The following is a 22870-nucleotide window of genomic DNA, read 5'->3' as shown; positions in this document are numbered from 1 at the left end:
AAGGAAAAAATAAAACTGACCCTATCTCAGGTGACATAATTGTCTACATAGAAAACCCAAGAATTAATAAGGAAATTCAACAAAATTGCAAGTGCAAGATCAATACACAAAATCAACTGCATTTCTATATACTAAAAATGAATGTATACAAAATGGAATTAAAAAAAACACAATACTTTTCAGAATTCCTCCAAATAAATTGAAATACTTAGTATAAATCTAATAAGACATGTACGGGATCTGTATTCTGAAATTTTCAAAATGCTGATGAAATAAACATAGAAAGAACTAAATAAATGGAAAGACATACTGTACTCATTGGTCAAAAGACTTAACATAGTAATGTACATTGACTTATAGATACAATGAAATGTCTATGAAAATCTCAGCACCCCCAAATTGATTTATAGGTGTAATGCAATGCCATTTAAAATCCCAGCAAGGCATTTTGTATACACAGATAAATTTATTCTAGAATTTATATAGAAAGGTAAGGACCTAGAATAGCTAATCAATTTTGAAAAAGAATAATAGAGTGTAAGGAATAATTTTACTTCATGTTAAGAGTTATTTTACAGCTACTCTCAAGAACGTGTCCTTTTAGTGAGGGCATAGACACACACAAATGGAACAAAATAGGGAACCTAAAAATAGATCACAAAAATATACCCTACTGATTTTTGACAAGGGTACAAAAGCAATTCAATATAGGGAAAAATAGACTTTTCAACAAATGCTGCTGAAGGAACTGGACAGTTATAGGCAAAAAATAACAATAAAATAAAGGGTGGGGTGGCCTTAACCTAAACCTCAACACCATATATAAAAATTAACTCAAAATTGATCATAAACCATAAACTTAAATCATAAATTGGACCTCATAAATTAAAAACTATTGCTTTGCAAAAAATATCCTGCAAGGAAGATGGAAAGATCAGGAAAATTGTTTGCAAAGGTCAATTATTTAGAATATATAAACAGTTCTCCAAAGTAAAAAACAATCTAATTGAAAAGTAGGCAAAAGACAGGAACAGGCATTTTGCTGAAGAATATACAGATGGCAAAAATGAACATTTGAATGCGTTCAGCAAAATTAGCCATTAGAGAAACGAACATTAAAATCACAGTGAGATGTCACTATACATTATCAGAATGGCTAACATGAAAAATAGTGATGCCAAATGTTGATGAGGATGCTGAGAAACCAGATAACTTTTGTTGACTGGTGGGATATAAAATGCTATATCTACATGTGTGATAAAATTAAACAGAATTAGCCTGGCTGGCGTGGCTCAGTGGTTGAGCATCAACCTATGAACGGGAGGTCACGGTTCAATTCCTGGTCAGGGCACATGCCCAGGTTGCCGGCTCGATCCCCAGTAGGGGGCATGCAGGAGGCAGCCGATTAATGATTCTCTCTCATCATTGATGTTTCTATCTCCCATCCTCTCTGAAATCAATAAACATATTTTTAAAAATTAGACAGAAATAATTATAATACATAAAATTTCGTGTACATAGTGAAATCTGAATGAGGTTGGTAGATTGTGTGAAAGTTGATTTCCTGGTTGTATTATTGTACTGGAATGGGTAAGATGTTACCTTTGAGGGAAAGTAGATGATAGGTATAAGGGATCTCTATTCTTTCTCACAAGTGTATGTGAATCTATAATTATCTCAAAATGGTTTTTAAAAATCACTGTAGGTACAGTATGAAGATAGACTGCTAAGGAAGGTGAAATATACAGAGTTATGGGGGGGGTGTGCTTGGTGGGGTAAGCAGTGGAGGACAGGACCTGGTCTATGATGACCACCAAGTTTCTTCCTCGGGCTTTCTTTATTGGGAGAGAAAACAGAGCAGACAACGGGAGAGGCAGGGCTCTTGGATTCAATTTTGATCTTGCCGAGTTTATTTTCTACCAACCAAGCAGGGTGTACAAAATGAGAACTCCAGAAAGAAGAAGAGGAATCCCTGGGCGAGGGAAATATATAGAATGTTCTGCTGGATTCTATGCACATAATCTTCATCATCTGCGGGATTCTGTCTCTATTATCTCTCTATTATCTCTGGAATTCAATTCAAGATTATACATTTCAGTCCACTTAGTTTATCCACCAAGTACAGTCAACAAGTCTTGAAGAGGTAATTTTCAGGTAGAAATTAGACATCTTTTCTTAATCAAAATTTCCAAAGGCCTTTATTATAACAATAATTATAATTATTCAGTCATCTACATTTAATTTTCAAAGGCATTTCCACAAGAAACTTTCCACATCTCATTCCATTTTCATCAAAATGCAGATTCGAGCCTGAGTAATAGATCTAATTGCTAGAAAAATGGGTGGGGAGTCGGGGATTTGAGGATATTTCTGTGAGCTGATTCCCTGCAGGCTCCCTTCATTTTTGATCCTTCACCTTTCTAAAGCATCCAAACCTTAGGGATAGATTTAACTTCCCTCCCTTCACGCCATCTAGTGGTTGGAAATGGTGTCTGTTCGGTTTTAAGGAAGATTCCTAATGACTGGGGGGGCGGGGTGCACGAAAAACAACCCGGTTGGCCACGACAGTTTCCTAATCTCAGCCTCACATCACGGACTCCTCGCAAGGACACCTTTCACTACTTCAGCCCTTCGGGATGTGCACAGAGATGCGCCGAGAGCGTGAAGGGGGCGCGCACCCATCGCGGCGCACGTCCCCGGACGCCGACATTTAGAAGCGGGTTCTAATTCCTTCCTTGTCATTCGCAAAGGACGGGGAAAGGAGTTGTGGCAAGACCTAGGCTGAGGACACCGCCAGACTTTTCGACAAGTTGGATAGATGACGTAGTAGCCTCTGCAACGTGAACGTCTGGCTTGAACAAATAAAAAGAAAGAGGAAGAAAAAAAAAGCTCTTAAAAATTCTGCCGCGGGGCTTGCAGGGCTCGCTCCCCCCAACCCGCCCCCCCCACTCCCCCACCCCCCGCCAGCAGCCCCCAGAAGACAACCAATTCCTGCGCGTTCCGCTCCGCTCGCCGCCCTCCCAGCTTCTCTCTCTCTCTCTCTCTCCTTTTCCCACGCTTGCCTGGAACCCGGACCCAGGGAGGCAGAAGCGAGGCACCGGCCCCCTTCCTCCTCGCCTCCACCGAGCCACCGCAGCCCGGCGCGTGCGGAGCTTCCCTTTGTTCGCCGAGGCTCGCTCTCCTCCCCCGGCAGACCCACCTGGATGCTCTCCCTAGGTGACATTTTGCGCCGGGGCCGGTGGGTGGCTGGGGTGGAGCGACAGCAGCCCGAGGGGGCGGGGGCGGAGAAAGGTCAAGCCCCGGGGAAGGCGGGGGACGCCGTGCAGAACCTGCGTGGCGGGGCGTGCGCTCGGTTATTTATTCATTTTCTCCTTCCCGATTGATCGCACGAGCTGAGCGGCGCCGGGAGCCCGGGGACATGCAGGACCACCCACTGGCGGGGAAGCAGCCAGCCGCCCTCCCGCGCGCCCGCGCCGCCGAGCGCCTCCAGCCTCCGCGCGCCGGCGATTGCCCGCGCGGGCCCCGGCCCCGGCCCCGCAGCGCCACGGCCGCCCCGCAGCCCCGGCGCCCCGCCGCCCCGCCCCGTGCCGCGCCGGCCCCAGCGACGACCGCCGAGGCGCAGTAAGTTGGCAGGAGCGGGTCCGTTCGGTTCGCCTCCCCCGCACCTTTTGAACTTGTTGCTGCCGCTGCTCTGCCGGCCTGCGTCCGGCTTTGGGAAGGTGAACAGGAGGAGGGAAGCTCGGCAGGATGGGGGAAGGGGCAGCTGAGCTCGCTTGAGCTTCATTGATGCTCCCCGGGCGCCCGGATTCGGCGGTGGGCGAGCTGCTCCGCCTGCTTCTCCCTTTCCCGGTGCTCGGCGAGGAGAAAGTCTCTATGCAACTCAGCCCGGGTGCACGCTCGGCCAGGGACGGACCGCAGGCGAGGCGCGTTCTGGGTGCAGACAGATGCTGCTGCCGCCCAGGCGGTGGCGGCTGCCAGCTCCCGGGCTCTGGAACTGTCACCCTGCACCTGAGCTGAACTTGAACAGAGAGTGAAGGGGCGACTGGACGAACGCTTCGGGCAGACACGAGGGGTGCTTGCGGATCAGGGCAGGCGGATCTCTAACGGACGCCCCCACCGCGCCCGCCCCACAGCGCTCCCGCCTCTATAAATACAGCCCGAGGGACAGAGGTGGCCCCCGGACTCCCCAAGAGACCTGGGGCAGTGGCGGTGATCGCACCTGGGAAGCTACAACAGGTCGCCTTTTTGAGACTCCGTTGGCGGGAAGGGCCACTTGAAAAAGGCAGGTTGGAAAGAGCCAAAGGGGAGGTGGGAAGCGTTCCTGGATTCGTGGAAAGAATACCACTGAACGACTGTCCTTGGTTTTCTCTACCCTACTACACAAAGCAAAGCAACCCCACGCCCTCCGCGTGTCAGAGGAGGAAGCAAAGACACCTGTTTGAAGAAATCGCTGCGTTCAAAGCCACCTGTGTACTTATTTGTGCCTGGAGTGGCCTCGTCCACCTGCCGGGAAAGGTCTGGGCGTGATTGCTAGGACCCTGTATTTTGCAAATAGCTGTCTTGGAGGGCAGCTTGCCCTCCTGAAAACTGTGACTTCACCAGGAGCCCCACCGAGGAGTAGGAGTGATACCCCTGGGCCGCCTTCCTCTGGACCATTTACTTGACCAGAGGGAGTGGGTGGTTGGGGCTACTTTGACCTGTCCAGGCCCGATTGCCCGTCTGGCCTCCACGTCCAGGCACCATGGCTGCGGGGGTAGCGGCATGGCTGCCCTTTGCCAGGGCAGCGGCCATCGGGTGGATGCCCGTGGCCTCGGGCCCCATGCCAGCTCCCCCGAGGCAGGAGAGAAAAAGGACCCAGGACGCTCTGATCGTGCTGAACGTGAGTGGCACCCGTTTCCAGACGTGGCAGGACACCCTGGAGCGGTACCCGGACACCCTGCTGGGCAGTTCCGAGAGGGACTTCTTCTACCATCCGGAGACCCAGCAGTATTTTTTTGACCGGGACCCGGACATCTTCCGCCACATCCTGAACTTCTACCGCACCGGCAAGCTCCACTATCCTCGCCACGAGTGCATCTCCGCCTACGATGAAGAGCTGGCCTTCTTCGGCCTCATCCCCGAGATCATCGGCGACTGCTGCTACGAGGAGTACAAGGACCGCCGGCGGGAGAACGCCGAGCGCCTGCAGGACGACGCGGACTCGGACAGCACCGGCGAGAACGCGCTGCCCACCATGACGGCCCGGCAGAAGGTCTGGCGGGCCTTCGAGAACCCCCACACCAGCACGATGGCCCTGGTGTTCTACTATGTCACCGGCTTCTTCATCGCCGTCTCGGTCATCGCTAACGTGGTGGAGACGGTGCCCTGTGGGTCCAGCCCGGGGCACATCAAGGAGCTGCCCTGCGGGGAGCGGTACGCCGTGGCCTTCTTCTGCTTGGACACGGCCTGCGTCATGATCTTCACGGTGGAGTACCTGCTGCGCCTGGCTGCGGCCCCCAGTCGCTACCGCTTCGTCCGCAGCGTCATGAGCATCATCGACGTGGTGGCCATCCTGCCTTATTACATCGGGCTGGTCATGACAGACAATGAGGATGTGAGCGGGGCCTTTGTCACCCTCCGCGTCTTCCGTGTCTTCCGGATCTTTAAGTTTTCCCGCCACTCGCAAGGCCTGCGCATCCTGGGCTACACCCTAAAGAGCTGTGCGTCCGAATTGGGCTTCTTGCTCTTCTCGCTCACCATGGCTATCATCATTTTCGCGACCGTGATGTTCTACGCCGAGAAGGGGTCTTCCGCCACCAAGTTCACCAGCATTCCTGCGGCCTTCTGGTATACCATTGTCACCATGACAACACTAGGGTAGGTGCCAACAAGGGAAATGGGATGGAGGTTGGATATTATGTGAGGTGATTGGAGACCCACTGAAGTTATATCATAAATTAGAGGAAATAATTTTTCTCTCATGATCTAAATGGTTTTGAGGAACTCTTTTGACCTATGAAGGAGATATGATATAGAGATTAAAGTACTCAGGGAGTTGAGTACTGATGCCTGAAAGTTGATAAATACAATAAATTGTAGAATTCCTGAATGTAAAGGTGGATCGTCAATATTATAAGTATAAATACATAAAAACATACTAAGAATGAAAAACACAAAATCTCTGCCCCAATAAAGGTATAATTATGCACCATATTTATTGAAATGCCCAGAAAGTGCTCCAGTGTATTCAAGTGAAAAGTTTTCATGTGCATTTGAAGTATCATTTTTATAGGAATAGATACTTTTAGCATGTGTTTTCCTTCTAAGAATTATAATTCTTATTTTACATTATAAAATATAGATTATAAATATCATTATAAAATAATTTTGTATTACATATGTGCCTATTGCTACATATGCATGTTCGTTGTGGCTGATAAGTTATTCAGTTTTAGAATGTCAGGGCCGAAACTGATCAACTCTATCAAATGCAGTGGAATGATATTTGCAATATATTTAAGACTCTAGGTTCATAGTTTCAAAAAAAGAAGCAAGTTACTGTCAGCCACCATTTTTTGAGAAACTATAGAACCCATCAGGCAATGGGCCCATGACCATTCAGTAGTATCTGGTGAAACTGATGGTCACCAAGGGCTGGTTGTGTTATAGAAATTTGTGCATTCGAATTTTCTTCTAGAATTCTTTTGTGCATGCTTGTTTATTGGGGGTAATGGTGTTTTGCAAGCAAAGGGGCATATTCTGAATTAGTAGTTTGAAAAAATTTTAAGCTGGAATTGAGATTTTTTACATTGGAGCAAAAAGAAACATATGAAGTGATTAGTAATATTAAGCAAGCTGCCGAAAAGTAGCAGCATTTACATATTAGAGAATCTAATAAGATGGTTAGAGCCTTTTACTTTTATGAGTTCTTAGATAAGACAAGTAGTGATAGTGCCCTTTCTTCAGCTTTATGCTTCTTTTCTGGCATAATTAATCAGTCCAATAGGGATTTGGTAATGGCTACAAGAAAAAAGTTATTCCCAAGGCTGCTTTTTCAGTATTGTTTTTCTGGCTAATTTAATTGCCTTCTTTAAATGATAATGTGGTTAAAATCAACCTAATTTTTTTAGACATCTTGTGTTGAACAGAGTTTCTAATGTTGCCATTTAGCCAACTAATGGAATATTTTATATGTGAAGAATTTTGGGCTAAGTAGGAAATTATAATACAGTAAAATAAAATAACATGACTTTGATTTAGTCTCACATGTTTTTGTAAGTTCTACTGGTACATTTTCAAAAATGAATTAGTGAAAATCCATATTCTATTGCTTGTATTTCTCTTTTATCCTGTTGCTAATTTTGTGACAAATTTTGAAGAAGATTCAGAATAGTGTAGGTGCTTAATTCTTATCAAAGGGGATATATATTTGGTCATATTGTCTTTTTGTCACTTGAAATATTTATTAAGGACAATTGGATAGTGCAAATCAATAGCAGGATTTCAAATTAGAAGAGCATATGAATAAAAAAGAACTCTGTGTTAAGAGGACGTAAAGGAAGAAATATTAAAAGGAAATATATTTTTAAAAATCTGGTGTCAATGGCACTGTTTTTCATGAAGTAGAGCAGTATCTGGTGAGTCTTTTAATACTATATAATATCTATAAGATTGAATATAGGCATTATTATAATGAATGTGATGACATGGTAATTTCACCAGCTAGAAGTTCTATCTAGACATGTGAAGTTAGTATTATTTTAAAATTTGTTTCCTGAAATGACTTTTAAATTTTTATTTTATTTAGAATTTTATATCTGTTTTCAGGAGAACAATGAGGAAATGCTAACCATTAATGGCATTATTATTATATAATAAAAATGCTTATAAGCATCTATTTCTTGAAATAATTTAAGAAACTGAATCATGATGCATGAGTAAAGTCTATGAAATGGATTTAGTTCACATAATTCATATGTAAGTGGATTAGAAGAATTAAATATACACTTTCTCAGAACTTGGAAGTAAAATGGGAGTTACTTTTAAGATTTAAGTTTCAGTGAAGTTGACAAGTTTAATTTTCAGGAATTAAGCTAATTAGTGATCCTGATAGGATATAGTAGTCATACTTTTAAGATGTAGAAATGTTGTGCAGTCAAAATGCAATCCATCTATTGGAAAATTATATGAACATTTAACAAAGCATATGTTTTATAATATAGCACAGTTTCTTAGGAAAATGTCCTGTTTCTCATCAAAATATATTTATAATACATTTTATAAATATATGTATTTTAATTCTGCCTCTTTGTTTCTTATCTTTGGTTGCATTGTGACTCAAAGCTTTATTTAAGGATAGAAAATATTTGACAAATCCATTGCCTGAATTTATTTTTTACTCTATAGTTTTATACTTATATGATGAAATATAAGCTATAAAACTTTTTGGAAAATATGCGTAGTTGAAGCTAATATCAAGCTGTGTCTGATAGATGATCAAGAATTTCCCATTACACTTTCTGAGCTCTTTTTACATGGCCATTATTTTTAATGGAGTTAATGTTCATCAATTAATGATAATACAAGTGAAAATGGAAAGTGAAATAGTGGTTATCAAAAGTTTCAGCTCATGCAAACATCTATACTAGTAAGAGAGGAAATCGCCAACAGCTTTGTAATTCATAATTGACAGAATTATCTCCTCCCTCTCAGGTCATTTTAGACAATGTTCAGTCGGTCTTTTTGTCTGAAGAAATGGGTCTTTCTTAGAACTATTGTATATTCATCTTTCTTAGAACTATTGTATATTCACCTAATTATTTTTGCGCTGGCTGAAATACTAAGTATATCATTATACTATAACTTAACCATGCTTGTTCTAAATGGAATTGTTCAACTGCTGGTAAAATTATACTTTAAAGTATAATTTTAAGCCTTCCCATTTCCAATTAAAGCAGAAAACATTAAAAGCACAATTTTTTAAAAGTTAAAAAAAGACCCCACTTGGTAATGGTGTATGATCTTTTTAATATGTTACTGGATCCCGTTTGCTAATATTTTGTTGAGGATTTTGGCGTTGATGTTCATCAGGGATATTGGCCTGTAGTTCTCGTTCTTTGTAGTGTCTTTATTTGGTTTTGGAATTAGGATAATGCTAGCCTCAGAAAAATAGCTTGGAAGTGTTCCTTTCTCTTGGATTTTTTTTGGAATAGTTTGAGGAGGATAGGTGTTAGTTCCTCATTGAATGTTTGGTAAAACTGCCCTGTAGAGCCATCTGGACAAGGGCTTTTGTTTGCTGGGAGTTTTTTGATTACTGCTTAATTTACTCAGTAATTATTGGCCGATTCAGGTTTTCTAATTCTTCCAGATTCAGTTAATTCTAAGAAACCCAAAACACCAATCGGAAAGAATGTATGCACCCCTATGTTCATAGCAGTGCAATTTACAATAGCTAAGATCTGTAAACAGCCCAAGTGCCCATCAGTAGTTGAGTGGATAAAAAAGCTGTGGTATATTTACACCATGGAATACTATGCAGTAGCAAAAAAGAAAGATCTCTTACCCTTTGAGACAGCATGGAGGGACCTGGAGAGTATTATGCTAAGCGAAATAAGCCAGTCAGAGAAAGACAAGTATCACAGGATCTCACTCATATGTGGAATCTAATGAACAACATAAACTGATGAACAAAATAGATTCAGAGACATAGAAGCATGCAACAGAATGCTGAATCTCAGAGGGGAGGCGGGGGTGGGTGGGTCGGTGGGAGGAGAGCACCCAAAAAACTTTTATGAAATAAGCATAACCCATGGACACAGACAATAGGATGCTGAAGGCCTGGGGACAGGGGGTGGAGGAAGGGGCAGGGATGGGCTAGAAGGGATCAATGGGGCAAAAAGGGAACATATGTAATACAACAATAAAGATTTTTTTTTTAAAAAAGAAGCCAATAAAAGAAAGAATGTCAGATTTTTAAAAACAGTGTTTGATTTGCCATGCATATCTGTTTCTCCATAGCACATCCTTCCTTTCTGTGCATTAGGCCCTGCTACCCTACCTCCCTTCTTTCCATAGTGTGAACTGGAATTACTGCCTTGGGAAAAAAGAACCTGAAACTCCTCCTTTGTCCTAATGGCCTTTTGGAGCTAGCTTCCAGGCCTTGTTTTTCGTGCAGGTGGTAGGGTAGAACTTAAATGTTGCCAAATTTAGGAAATTTCAAAGTGGTCACCAATAAAAACAACAACAACTAACAACAAAACAATGTTGTGAAAATATATTTAACAAGTTTCAGGTTCAGTTTATCATTGTACCTCAGGCGCATGATGTTTGAGTGAGAAGTGGTATCAGGCGGCATTAAATAATTGGAAGAGATTTTTATATTAGGTAGTATCTGCATTCTGAGTCATGATTATTAACATTTAGACTAGTGGTTCCCAACCTTTTTTTGGCCATGTCCCACCTAAGCATCTCTGAAATCCTGATATCCCTTTGTCCCTGACATATAAGTGTTATTATTCAAAAAGTGAACGCCTATTCACATGGAGGAAGCCTAAAAGGCCATTCACTTGGTCTTAACAAGTTTCTAAAAAACATGGCATCTATGAAAGAGAAAAATAAAAGAAAGAAAGGACAGTTGAAGTACTGAGGAAGAACTCACTAAGAAATTGTTTAAAATGTATGAAGTGATATGAAAAAACAGCAAATAAAGTTTCAAAACATATAATAGAGAACTGAAATGCATAAATATGTCACTATATATATTTCTATACTGTATATGAGGCCCCTAGATTCATAAGAATTGCAAAAAATTCACTATTAATAGCTCATTCTAAAATTGCTCTCCTTAAAAATCAAATTGCCCCCCTGTGGGGTGTGTGCCTTATGTTAGGAACCACTGATTTAGACCCTTTAAGAAACAAAAAATAGGGAATGTATTATTCATGACATAAAACTTAAGAACTTAGAAGTGTCAGTTTTGCAGACATTACCTCTTCTTTAATTTTAAAATAAAGGTATTTTTAATATGGGAAAGAAAGTTACTACGTGACATTTCTGTAAAGTTTTGTTTAGAATAAACTTCATGATTTAATTACATAAATCATTCTGATTTCTGAACAAATATAGGAAAAAAAGTTTATTTATAGTATACATTCATCAGAAACATAAATGGTAGAATTACTGGTACATCTATGCTCCCAGAAAAAACTTAGTGTAGTTGTCTATAAGACTCTCAAACACTAGCTCTATAACATTTTAGTTTTAATAGGTTTGTTAACTTGCTATTTAAAAAAAACAAAAAAGCAAAATAATGTTTCTTTGTGATTTTCCTAATAAAGTAGCAGGGAAATTCCCTTTTTTAGAATGGCATAATTGGAGTGGGGTTTATATATATATATGTATGTATATACACACACACACACACACACATATATATACATATATACATACATATATATGTTGTAAATATATACACAAATAAAAATATTAAATGTTTTATTTGTTATTCTATATAATAAAAGGGTAATGTGCAAATTGACCCTAGCAGCAGAACTACCAGGAACAACTGTTTGCTACGATGTGCACTGACCACCAGGGGGCAGATGCTCAGCACAGGAGCTGCCCCCTGGTGGTCAGTGTGCTCCCATAGTGGGAGATCTGCTCAGCCACAAGCCCGCTGACAGCTGCAGCTGTGAGCACAGCGGTGGTGGCGGAAGCCTCTCCTGCCACCTCAGCAGTGCTAAGGATGTCCAACTGCGTGTACTCCTTGGGGAATCGGGCCTAAGCTGGCAGGTGGACATCCCCTGAGGGGTCCCGGACTGCAAGAGGGCACAGGCCAGGCTGAGGGACTCCCCAGAGTGTACGAATTTTTGTGCACCAGGCCTCTAGTATATTTTATAACATATAAAATAGATTGTTACATAACGTATATGTTATAAAATATATATTATTCAAAAGAAGAATAAACTTTTGAATATCTTGTTATTTATCACTATTCGGACTACATAGCTTTGGGGGAATGTTGGGAGCATATTTTGCAGAGTCATTTATGTAGAGACTTCACTTTACCCAGTTGTTACTGAAAATGGCTGGAATTATTTTCTCCTGGCCAGCATCTTACATAAATATTGCTAACATGTTGATCAAATACATCTTTACAATATGGGAAATAACAAAATTTATCTATCTATTGAAGAGCATGCTATGAGTAACATCCATTTTTATTTTGGCATACTACAACATATTTTTTATAGCGCTCTTTATAGAGCATGTTAATTGATGGTAGTTGAAAATGAACTTTTAAAGAAATGTAGAAAAATGGGATATATATGTATTCATCTTTTAGCAATACAGATAACCAAATCATGTCTTTATTTTGCTTTTGTCATTTGCTTAGAGAAAGTATTTGACATGATATACATATTTTTTGTCTACTTTATTTTTTAAAATATATCTTTATTGTTGAAAGTATTACAGATGTCCCCCTTGCCCCCCCCTCCCAATTGACACCCTCCAACCCGCTCTCACCCCCATCCCAGGCCTTCACTTTCACTGCACTATTGTCTGTGTCCATGGGTTATGCATATATGCATATAAATTCTTTGGTTAATCTCTTCCTGCCACCCCCTCCCTCTGAGATTCATCAGTCTTTTCCATTTTTCCATATCTTTGGCTCTATTTTGTTCATCAATTTATTCTGTTCGTTAGATTCCACATATAAGTGAGATCATGTGATACGTGTCCTTTTCTAACTGGACCATTTTGCTTAGCAGAATATTCTGCAGGTGCCCCCATGCTGTTGAAAATAGTAAGAGGTCCTTTTTTACAGCTGCATAGTATGCCATTGTATAAGTGTACCACAGCATTTTTATCCACTCATGGACTATGGGCAAATGGGCTGTTTCCAGATCTGCTATTGTAAATGGCCCTACTATGAACATAGGGGTGTATATATTCTTTCTGATTGGTGTTTCGGGATTCTTAGGATATTCCTAGAAGTGAGATCACTGGATCAACAGCAGTTCCATTTCATTTTGTTGTTGGTTTCTTTTATTGTGCAGGAGCTTTTTAGTTTGATATAGTCCCATTTGTTTATTTTTTTTCCTTTGTTTACTTTCCCTTGGATAGTGATTGGCAACCCCTGACATGCGTACCAAACATGGCACGCCAGTAACTTTTGCTGTCACATGAAACCCTCTCTTATAATTTTCCATTTACAATTTTTTTCTTAATATCGACTTTTTTATTTTTCAGATAAATTCAGTATAGGTGCATTTTAGATAAATAAATAATTTTACATAAGTTATCTTAAAGACCATAGACATGGATTGATGAGAGAGGGGAAGAGCAATTTCTATGCCTCTGCCTTAACTCAGGGTCCCTGCCTTCCTAGATCTGACCAGTGTTTTGGTTTCATCCACATACGCTTGTGAATCTTTGTTCTGTGATGAATTTTGTTAAGTCTCGTATTAGGAGTAGCCTGACGGATGAAAGTAGTAGCTCGTGCATATCTCTGAAGGTCACAAAATATAAACCTGATGTAAAATCTCTGTCATCAGTGATGCAGCAGCAAAAGTCCCACTGATAATAACAAATGGAGTCATAAAGTTTTCTGTCAGTCTATCAGTGTACATGTATACATTAAAAAATAAATGTATTTTTCATCATCATATATTGTGTTTTTGTCGCTCGAATGAATTTTATTATTTCTTCAAGGTTCTTCACATACATACACCTTAAGAGATATCAAGTAGGTGTAACATGTTCTCAAAAAATTAGGGTTGGCACGCAGAAGAATTTTGAGTCAGAGATTTTGCTGGTTTTGGCACGCACTCACAAAAAGGTTGCCCACCCCTGGTCTAGGAGATGTATTGGTGAACATATTGTTATTGGTGATGTCTGAGTTTTGCTGCCTATGGCTTCTTCTAGATTTTTTATTGTTTCCTGACTTACATTTAAGTTTGTTCTTGTGTATGGTATAAGTTGGTGGTCTAGTTTCATTTTTTTGCATGTATCTGTCCAGTTTCCCCAGAACCATTTATTGAAGAGATGTCTTTACTCCATTGTATGCTTTTGCCTTCTTTATCAAATATTTATTGAGTATAATAGTTTGGGTTGATTTCTGGGTTCTCTGTTCTGATCCTTTAAACTATGTGCCTGTTTCTAGTGCCAGTATTAGGCTGTTTTGATTTTAATGGCTTTTTAGTACAATTTGATATCGGATTTATGATCCCTCCAATTTTGTTCTTCTTTCTTAAGATTGCTTACATTTATTTGGGTTTTTTTGTTTTTGTTTTTGTTTTTCGTTCCATATAAATTTTTGGAGTGTTTGATCTAGATCTGTGAAATATGCTATTGGTATTTTAATAGGAATTGTGTTGAATCTATAGATTGCTTTGGGTAGTATGGACGTTTTAATAATGCTAATTTTTCCACTCCATGAACATGCGATATTCTTCCATTTGTTTTTATCTTCCTCTTTTATTTTCTTTTTTCAGTGTTCTGTAGTTTTCTGAATACAGGTCTTTTTATCTCCTTGGTTAAATTTATTCAAGGTATCTTATTTTTTTGTATCTGTTGCAATGGTAAAGAGATTTTTTGTTTGTTTGTTTTGTTTCTCTTTCAGAGAGGTCATTATTGGTGTATAAAAATGTCATCAATTTCTGGATGTTAATTTTGTATCCTGCTGCTTTGTCAAGTTCTTTTATTAAATCTAGTAGTTTTTTTTAAATAAAGTCTTTAGGGTTTTCTATGTACAATATCATGTCATCTGTGAATAATGACAGTTTCATTTCCTCTTTTCCAATTTGGATGCCTTTTCTTTTTTTCTTTTTGTCTGATCTCTGTGGATAAGGCTCCAGTACTAGCTATACATATAAAAGCCTAAGTGACCGTTCGACCGTTCGACTGTTTGACCAGTAGCTATGATATGCAATGACCACCGGGGGCTGATTCTCAATGCACAGGCATGGAAACATGAAACAGAATGATGAATCTCAGAGGAAAGGGGAGGAGGGGAAGGGCGGGAAGAGATTAACCAAAGATTTTATATGCATACTATAGGCCTGTGGGGTCCCTCGGCTTGGCCTGTGAGGATAGGGCCGAAACTGGCAGTCTGACATCCCCCAAGTGGTCCTCGATTGAGAGAGGGCGCAGGCCAGGCCGAGGGACCCCACCAGTGCACGAATCCATGCACCGGGCCTCTAGTGTTGAATAAAAGTGGTGAAAGCAGACATTCCTGTTTTGTTTCTTATCCTAAGGGAAAAACTTCTAGTTTTTGCCCATTGACTATGATATTGGCTGTGGGGTTGTCATATACGGCCTTTATTATGTGAAAGGATGATCCCTCCATTTCCACTTTGCTGAGGGTTTTTTTTGTTTTGTTTTTTTAATAAAAAGTGGGTGCTGGATTTTGTCAAATGCTTTTTCTGCATCTATTGATATGATCATATGATTTTTATCTTTCATTTTATGTGATGTTTTACATTTACCTGAATTCCAAAACTAGATAAAGACATACATATTTTTAAATGAGTACATTTAAAAAAATGTATGCATCTTAATTTCTTTTATAAGCATTTACTTTGTTGACAGAAGTATGTTTAATGTGTTTTCTCAGCAGAGTACCTTAGAGACGGGGCCATTTTCTCATTTTCAGTGGGTCTATGATTTTTTTTTTTTTTTTTAGGATTTCCCTTTAGACTAAAGATTGACTTGGTATTATACTTATTTTTGTATAGTTATTTTATTCAATTCTGATGTCATGTATTTTATATTTGTGTAAACTTTGCTCTCAATTACACTCATTTTTGAAAATAAGTTATTGAAGACCAAATTTCTTTTGACCTAATTTCTGAATTCCTGATAATAGAAAATTTTGCAGTTATTTATTTAAAATCAATCATTTACACACACAAGATTTATTTTGTGGATTGCTCATAGTTAGGCAATTAAATAGCAGCAGGATCATTTGAAATTTCATTCCTGACTCCTTTTTTTTTTTGAAGGCCTTAAGGCATGATATAAGAATGTACACTAATAACTTGGGGGCTACTGCTGATGCTTCCGGGATAAGAAAAGGAATACATTTCCTTTTTATGCCATTAATATGCATTTCTCTCCTAGCCCTACTGTCTGTGACTCACTCCATATTCTTCACTATCACTGCTGCTCTGTATTCATTCACACAGTACTGAGGATTTTCCATGATGATTTCCAGTTGATATAATATACCCATGTGTTCTCATCTGGTGAACTCTTAGGCCATTTGTCAGCAAAGTACCTGGCCTGATGGAGGAGAAAGTAAATTAAATTTTTTTTTTACCTAAATCATCTGAAAAATCTTTGGCATGTTGGTTGTTAAAACTCTACAATTTAACTTCTCTTTCATTGAAAGAAAAAGGAGTATTTACTGAAAAACGAGTATTATTTTTCCTTCAGAGCTCTAAAAATGATTCGCTCTTTTTTTCTCTCCTCTTCCTGTCTTACATTGTTTTATGGATGTGGAGATATATATATATATATATATATATATATATATATATATATATATATATACTGTTCTCCCACTGGCCCACTGGTTTCAGCAGCTAGACTTGACAGTGTGGAATATGGTCTGATATTGAAAATAAATCCAGATATACAACACCATCTACCTTTCTGTGCACATCCATGCCATTCTTGGCTTCAGTAGATTCCATTGGGATTTGTTGCCCTTTAGTTGTCTCCTTTGAGAACCAGCCTTTAACATTGAACTTCTCCATGAAACCTTTTCAACCTCACAAGCCTATATAATGTGTAGTTGGAATTACTCTTGACATTAATAAATGCTTTTTTATATATAAAGTGTGGTTTTACTTCTTGCCTTCTTAACTAGATTGACGGGCTTTTGAGGTTTGGGTTTATATCTTGTTATAAACCCACTAGTTCAATACCCATGTGTAGAAAAATCTATATTAATGTGTTGCTGATCATGGCATGAGATGATAACTGCACACCATGGAGAGAGCTCCCTAGCCAGGGAATTGTGACACCTCAACTTTAGCAGTAATCTACTAAGCTAATCTTTCGCTTTGTTCAATGTTAAAAAGTGAACTTTATTATTTGAACATTTTATCTTTGCGTGTACTACACCATACTCTTTTTAGTTTAGGGAGGGCTATGAGACTTCTCCATTTTTGATAGTAATTTTTCTGCAAATATTAGAATTAATAGTTTGTCAGTGTCTTTTTCCTTAGTCAGTTTGCTTTCTGGTGAAGGCTGGGTAAAGTGCAGGTGCCTCTGGGAAGCATATGGAGATATCTTATAATGTGAGTAATCAGCACAGGAATGGTCTGCCTTCTCCTTTAAGCTCAGCTTTCTAACTATCTAAATATTAGCAGGCAAGGAGCCTGTAGGTGAAAAAATACTTTGATGACACTTTATGACAAGGAAGGTGTTCTTTCTCTTGCGCAGTAAATACGAGGTGGCACTTTTTTCTTTATGCAGGTCCACTCATTTACGAATAAAAAGAAATTGTTTAAAAATAGTAAACTATTATCTGTAAATGACATAGAAGATAAATGTAGCCTCTCTCGGGAAGAAGTTCCTATTATAAGAGATTAAAAGGCAGGTATACAAAATACATGTAGCTACATATCCTGGCATGGTGAAATCCATTTTGCAGTGGAAATTTTGACAGGTCTGTTATGTAAAGAAGATTCCAATCATAAAGACTGTGGGGAGAATAGGGGGTGAGTTATCAGAAGTTAGTAATGAGAAAAAATAACACTGAAGGTGTAAGATGACAGTTGAAATAATGTCTAATAGGATGGGAAGGCTTTGTTCTAAAAGTAAAGGGTCTTGCTTTTTTTGCTTTTATGTGTGCCTGATTCTTCCATCTTCCTCACTTTATTCATTTGTAAGAATAACAGGAATAGTGCTTTCGTAAAACCAAAGTTTTATCAGTAGCATGTACTTTTAGGAAATCAAAATGTGACTCATAGAGCTCAATTCAATTTAACATATTTTGTTGATCTCTTACTACCTATCATTGACCTCAATAATAAACATAACTGCCAACTCCCTAACCTTAAGAACCTTGTAATCTAGTGGGGGAGGCAGAAAATAAACATAGAAATATACAATTCTAGGTACTGGTGGCTGCTATAAGCAAAATAAATCAGGGTAAGAGGTGTATTATTTTAAATAGGGGACAGACAAGGCCTTTCCAAGGGGACTATATAAACTGATGGCTAACTGAAGGGAGTAAAGTGACTTCTGTGAATATCTGGATAAAGAGCTTTAGAAGAAGAGAGAAAAGAAGTATAAAGAACTCAAGGTGAAAGGAGGCTTGGTATATTTCACCTAAGGTCGCTGTAATTGAAGCAAAGGGAGGGAGGGGCTTAGTAGCAAATGCCATCTGAAAGGTAGTTGGGACAAGAGGATGTATGGTATTACAGGCCATAATCAAGACTTCTGGTTTCATTTAAGACATAATGGAGAGATATTAGGAAGTTATTAGCATACAGGACAGGATGTGATTCTGTGTTAAAATGAGCACAAGGTCTGAAACATTTAAATTTTTTCCAATGGTCACTCAGCATGTATAAATCCTCATCTTTTGTTAGATTTGTCATATTTACTTTAACTTAACATTTACATCCAGTTATTCATGAGATTTTCCAGAAAAATGGAGTATTTTATAAGCATGCATGATTAAATTATTCCTATCTGACAAAAATAAAACTAGTTCAAATGAAAAATGATTTTTTTTTTTTTTTTTTTTGCTGAAAAGATAAAATTGGTTCTCAATAGATATGGAGCTGTTTTGGAAATGATGAAGATTATATTTATTTTGAATATAGATGTGCAGATTTACAGTTTTCAATTCTAATGTCAGTGTTCAAGAATATCACCTATGCTTTGGATTCTATTTAGAAAATTTTCATTTATTTTTTTCTACCATTGCAGCAGGTACATATGTATTCTCATCAGGTGTTTTGTTATTTTTCTGAGTTTGAAAGAAAAATGGTTTCTATGTTTTTAAATCTGTGAAAATTGCCAGAGGATATGTATTTTTTACTCCACGTTACATTAGAACCCGGTGTGTAGCTAATGTATAATGAAAACATACAGAGACTGCTTTGGTAAGGATCACCGTGCTGCAGAGTAAAACATAATAAAGAATGGAAAATTGGAGAGAACTTAGGTCAGAAGAACAAGAATTGGATCAACAGCATAAAAAATACAAACAGATAATTATGGTAGCTTCCCAGATGAGCAACTTGTAAAAACAGTTCTTGAAGGTAAGGGAACTCAGTGTGGCATCTCACTGCTGTATTCTCCTTACTACATCTACTCTCCAGGTAATTCTCCATCCCACCCAGCAGTTCTATACAGAGGTTGTATTTCTGATGGAACAAGCCAGGATTTGCGAGGGCCATCACAAGGAAAACGTAAAATGCCTGCGCGTTCCCTGTCCTTTGCCTGATATGAAGTTGTTAATGCAATTACACTCATAATTAGTATCCTTTGTTAATTTTGATGGGGGACTGTTTTTTTTTCATCTTGCTACATAAATTGAAACTAAATATATGGAAATATTTAATAGCTTTAACTCTATGTTTCAACTTAAGGCCAACCATATCCAAGAGAATAATATGAAAAATATCAAATCTGAAAATATCTCACAAGGCTTTGATTTATTCATTTTTGTGAAATTAAGAATGAGAATTGGAGTTGATATTCAATTGGTTTTCTGATATTTCATAGTATTTTATAAAATGACACTTTTTAGGTATATTTATAAAATGTAACTTTTTGCATACATCTACAACCAAGAAATATGCATATTCTCCATTCATATTGTAGTTTATCAGAATATTACTGTAGTTTTAAAAATTATGCTAATTTCCAGGTATCTCATAGGCATCCAGAGGGGGTACATCACTATGAAATAGGATATATGAATAAATGTCAAGGGGAAATTACTTTTATTTTAGGCAATTCTTAATTATGAAAATGAGTATTATTTTCAAACCTTTATAGGTAATCTTGCAATTTTTTATGTTTGTAATAAAAGGCAATTCTTTTATTTTTATTTTTTAAAATATATTTTTATTGATTTCAGAGAGGAAGGGAGAGGGAGAGAGAGACATAGAAACATCAATGATGAGAGAGAATCATTGATCGGCTGCCTCCTGCACACCCCACAGTGGGGATCGAGTCTGCAACCTGGGCATGTGCCCTTGGCCAGAATTGAACCTGAGGCCCCTCAGTCTGTAGGCCAGCACTCTATCCACTGAGCCAAACCGGCTAAGGCAAAAGGCAATTCTTTTAGGAAGCATAATTAACTTAGAGTGTATGTATATTGACCTGTTGTCTTTCTAAAATATAGCATCTGTGCTTTTGGCTTTAAAAATTGTATGAATTTGATGTGAAATGTCAGGAGATAACAGTAAATATTCTAATAAAAAGAAGAAGAATGTAATTTAGAAAATGCTTATAAACCCTCCTTTATGGAAATAAAGCACTTTATTCAGGATTGGCATGGTCCTAAAGTGCCTATTGATTTTGCAAAGAACTTTATTATTTAAATGTAAAATATCCGACTACCTTTATAATCACCTAAATGAAAAGTAAGGTTATTTTATTTCAAAAACAAAGGAAGTCTTCTTTTTCAGTCAAATAGCAAATTTTGGCAATATGCTCTAATATATACTACTTTATGCCAAACTTTGAGTTCATTAAGAAATCACTTTATAGATATTCACATTTCTTTTACTTCTGTCTCCACATTATGCAGTGCCCAGTTTCTGAATTTATACCTATTGTTTTAAATATTACTAACATATGTGTGAATGTACAGTGTATACTCAAATATACGTATAAGAAACACAAGCACACAACATCAATACAAAATGTAAGGCTGTGTATTATGGTATATGCATGTAAATACACATACCCTCTCCTTTTATTTTTCTGAGAGGACACAACATGAACTATTGATGACAATCCTTTTAAGAAGTCTGGGTATGTGGGAGATAAGAATCATTTTATATTTCATGTTGTACCTTTTGTTATTTTTAAAAAGGCTTTTTCATCATCAACTTCTCTCTTTGTACTTTTCTATATGAAAACGTTATGAGATGTTATTTTAAAAGTAGGACCCTCTCCTACAATAACCCTTTGATGTTTCACTCAAAAACATCCTAAATATATCACAGCTGTATGATGTTGGTCAAGTTACTTAAACTCTGTTTGCCTGAGATTCCTCATCTGTAAAATTAGGTGAGTAATATCTACCTCATAGCGTTTATATGGAAATTAAAATTAAATATGTGAAGTTCTTAGAACATTACCTTCTATGTAGGTGCTATATGAGAGATTGCTGGTATGTTATTATAATTAAATATGTGATATTAAAACAATTTTAAAGGTAATGGGTTTTTTGCATAAGAAAAAGTAGTAAGGGAGCAGGAGGAAACTTTGGAAGGTGACAGATATGCCCATGGCCTTGATGGTGGTGATGCTTTTCATCAGTGTATGTTTAGTCACAAACTTATCAAGTTGTAGACACTAAAAATGTGCAGTTTTAAAGATAGAAGAAGGAAGGGAGGGAGGAATGAAGAAAAGCAGGTAGGGAGAGAGGAAGGTTCTCAGTAACTACAAATAGAAGGAAAAGAAGTCTCCAGTGGCAGTCACCCAGTAGACAATTAGGCAGAACATGACTGTTGACGATGAAGAGTTATTAATTGAAAACACATCTTAAATCAATAGGTATTTCCTATTAGAACTGGAATTTTCAGTCACCATACCAAACTTTTTGTTGTTAAAAATTCGACAGTTAATAAATTTGGGTACCAAATTATAAAAATTCTCTGTCTCTAGCAACCTTGTTTTGACATGAAATACTTAATCATTCCTTTCTTATTGCTTACTCTGCCGATTTGCAAAGAGGATTTGAAACAATTTACTGTCAAATGAATCAAAAAGATTAAGTAAACAACTGTTAAATATGAAGGGGAAATGATGGAGAATAAAAGTTACGTTAAATGAAGCGCTACTGAGTGTAAAATAAGTTCTGATTTTCCTGGCAGCTAAAGAAAAGAAGCAAAGTACAGCACAGTAAAGTAAAAAAAGAAGCAAAGTAAAGCTCTATTTATCCAATAAAAGAAAGTATCTCACTCCCTGAGGAGCAGAGCAGGCTTTTTAGCAATGTAAGGAACCAATAATTTCACAAATTATTTAGAACTATTTTTTATCTTGGCCATATAGTATATAAACTTTCACAATGTAAAGTAAATAATAATACTGTAAGAATACAAAGGTGTTTTCAAAGGAAACATAAATGTCTTGATTAAAATATACTTCCAGATCATTACAAGGTTCACATATAGTGTTTAGCAAATTCTTAGTGTGAACTGAAGATCACCAGAATTAGGGTCACCCAGGATACTTATTAAAAATGCAGATTCTTGGCATTCACCTAAAACAATTTAAATAGCCTCTGGAAGTGGGAACCATGGCAACTGCATTTTCACTTCTCACATCAAATTTTAAGAACGGCTATCTGGAAGAATGTATGTTGAGCCTGTCTCTACTGTTATCATCCTGGAATATTATTAACCTTGAGTTGCAATTTTGAAAGGAGGTAAAAACAAACCATTTAAAGTAATGATCTGGTCAAATTAGTGAAAGTGCTAATTTTCAATATTATTTAATTAATATGTCAATAAAGTAGAAATTCAGTAATCTTGAATATAGGTGGTAACCTGATTCTTTATTGCAAAAGCCCAATCCGATCCTGTGCTGAGGAATAAGGTTTCATGGGTGATAACCATTAGTACCAGTGTTCTGGAGAACAGCTGGGATAAAGAAGACACTGCTTCCTTTTGGAAATTTAGGATTTTGA

At 38.2% G+C, this 22870-nt stretch overlaps 1 protein-coding gene across 1 annotated transcript in view; it reads left to right on the top strand.

Moving 5' to 3' along the window:
- Positions 1 to 3622: 3622 nt before the first annotated feature.
- KCND2 (potassium voltage-gated channel subfamily D member 2) overlaps positions 3623 to 22870 on the top strand; it is a 519540-nt gene continuing 500292 nt past the window's right edge. The window contains exon 1 of the mRNA XM_036328861.1: positions 3623 to 5856. Within this exon, the coding sequence (XP_036184754.1) occupies positions 4742 to 5856 (1115 nt within the window). The 5' untranslated portion in view covers positions 3623 to 4741. The remainder of the gene's footprint in view (positions 5857 to 22870) is intronic.

Source organism: Myotis myotis, unplaced genomic scaffold, assembly GCF_014108235.1.
Source record: "Myotis myotis isolate mMyoMyo1 unplaced genomic scaffold, mMyoMyo1.p scaffold_m19_p_11, whole genome shotgun sequence".
Lineage (NCBI taxonomy): Eukaryota > Metazoa > Chordata > Mammalia > Chiroptera > Vespertilionidae > Myotis > Myotis myotis.
Note: the sequence above shows the minus strand (reverse complement) of the source record. Positions and strands in the feature narration are given on the sequence as shown.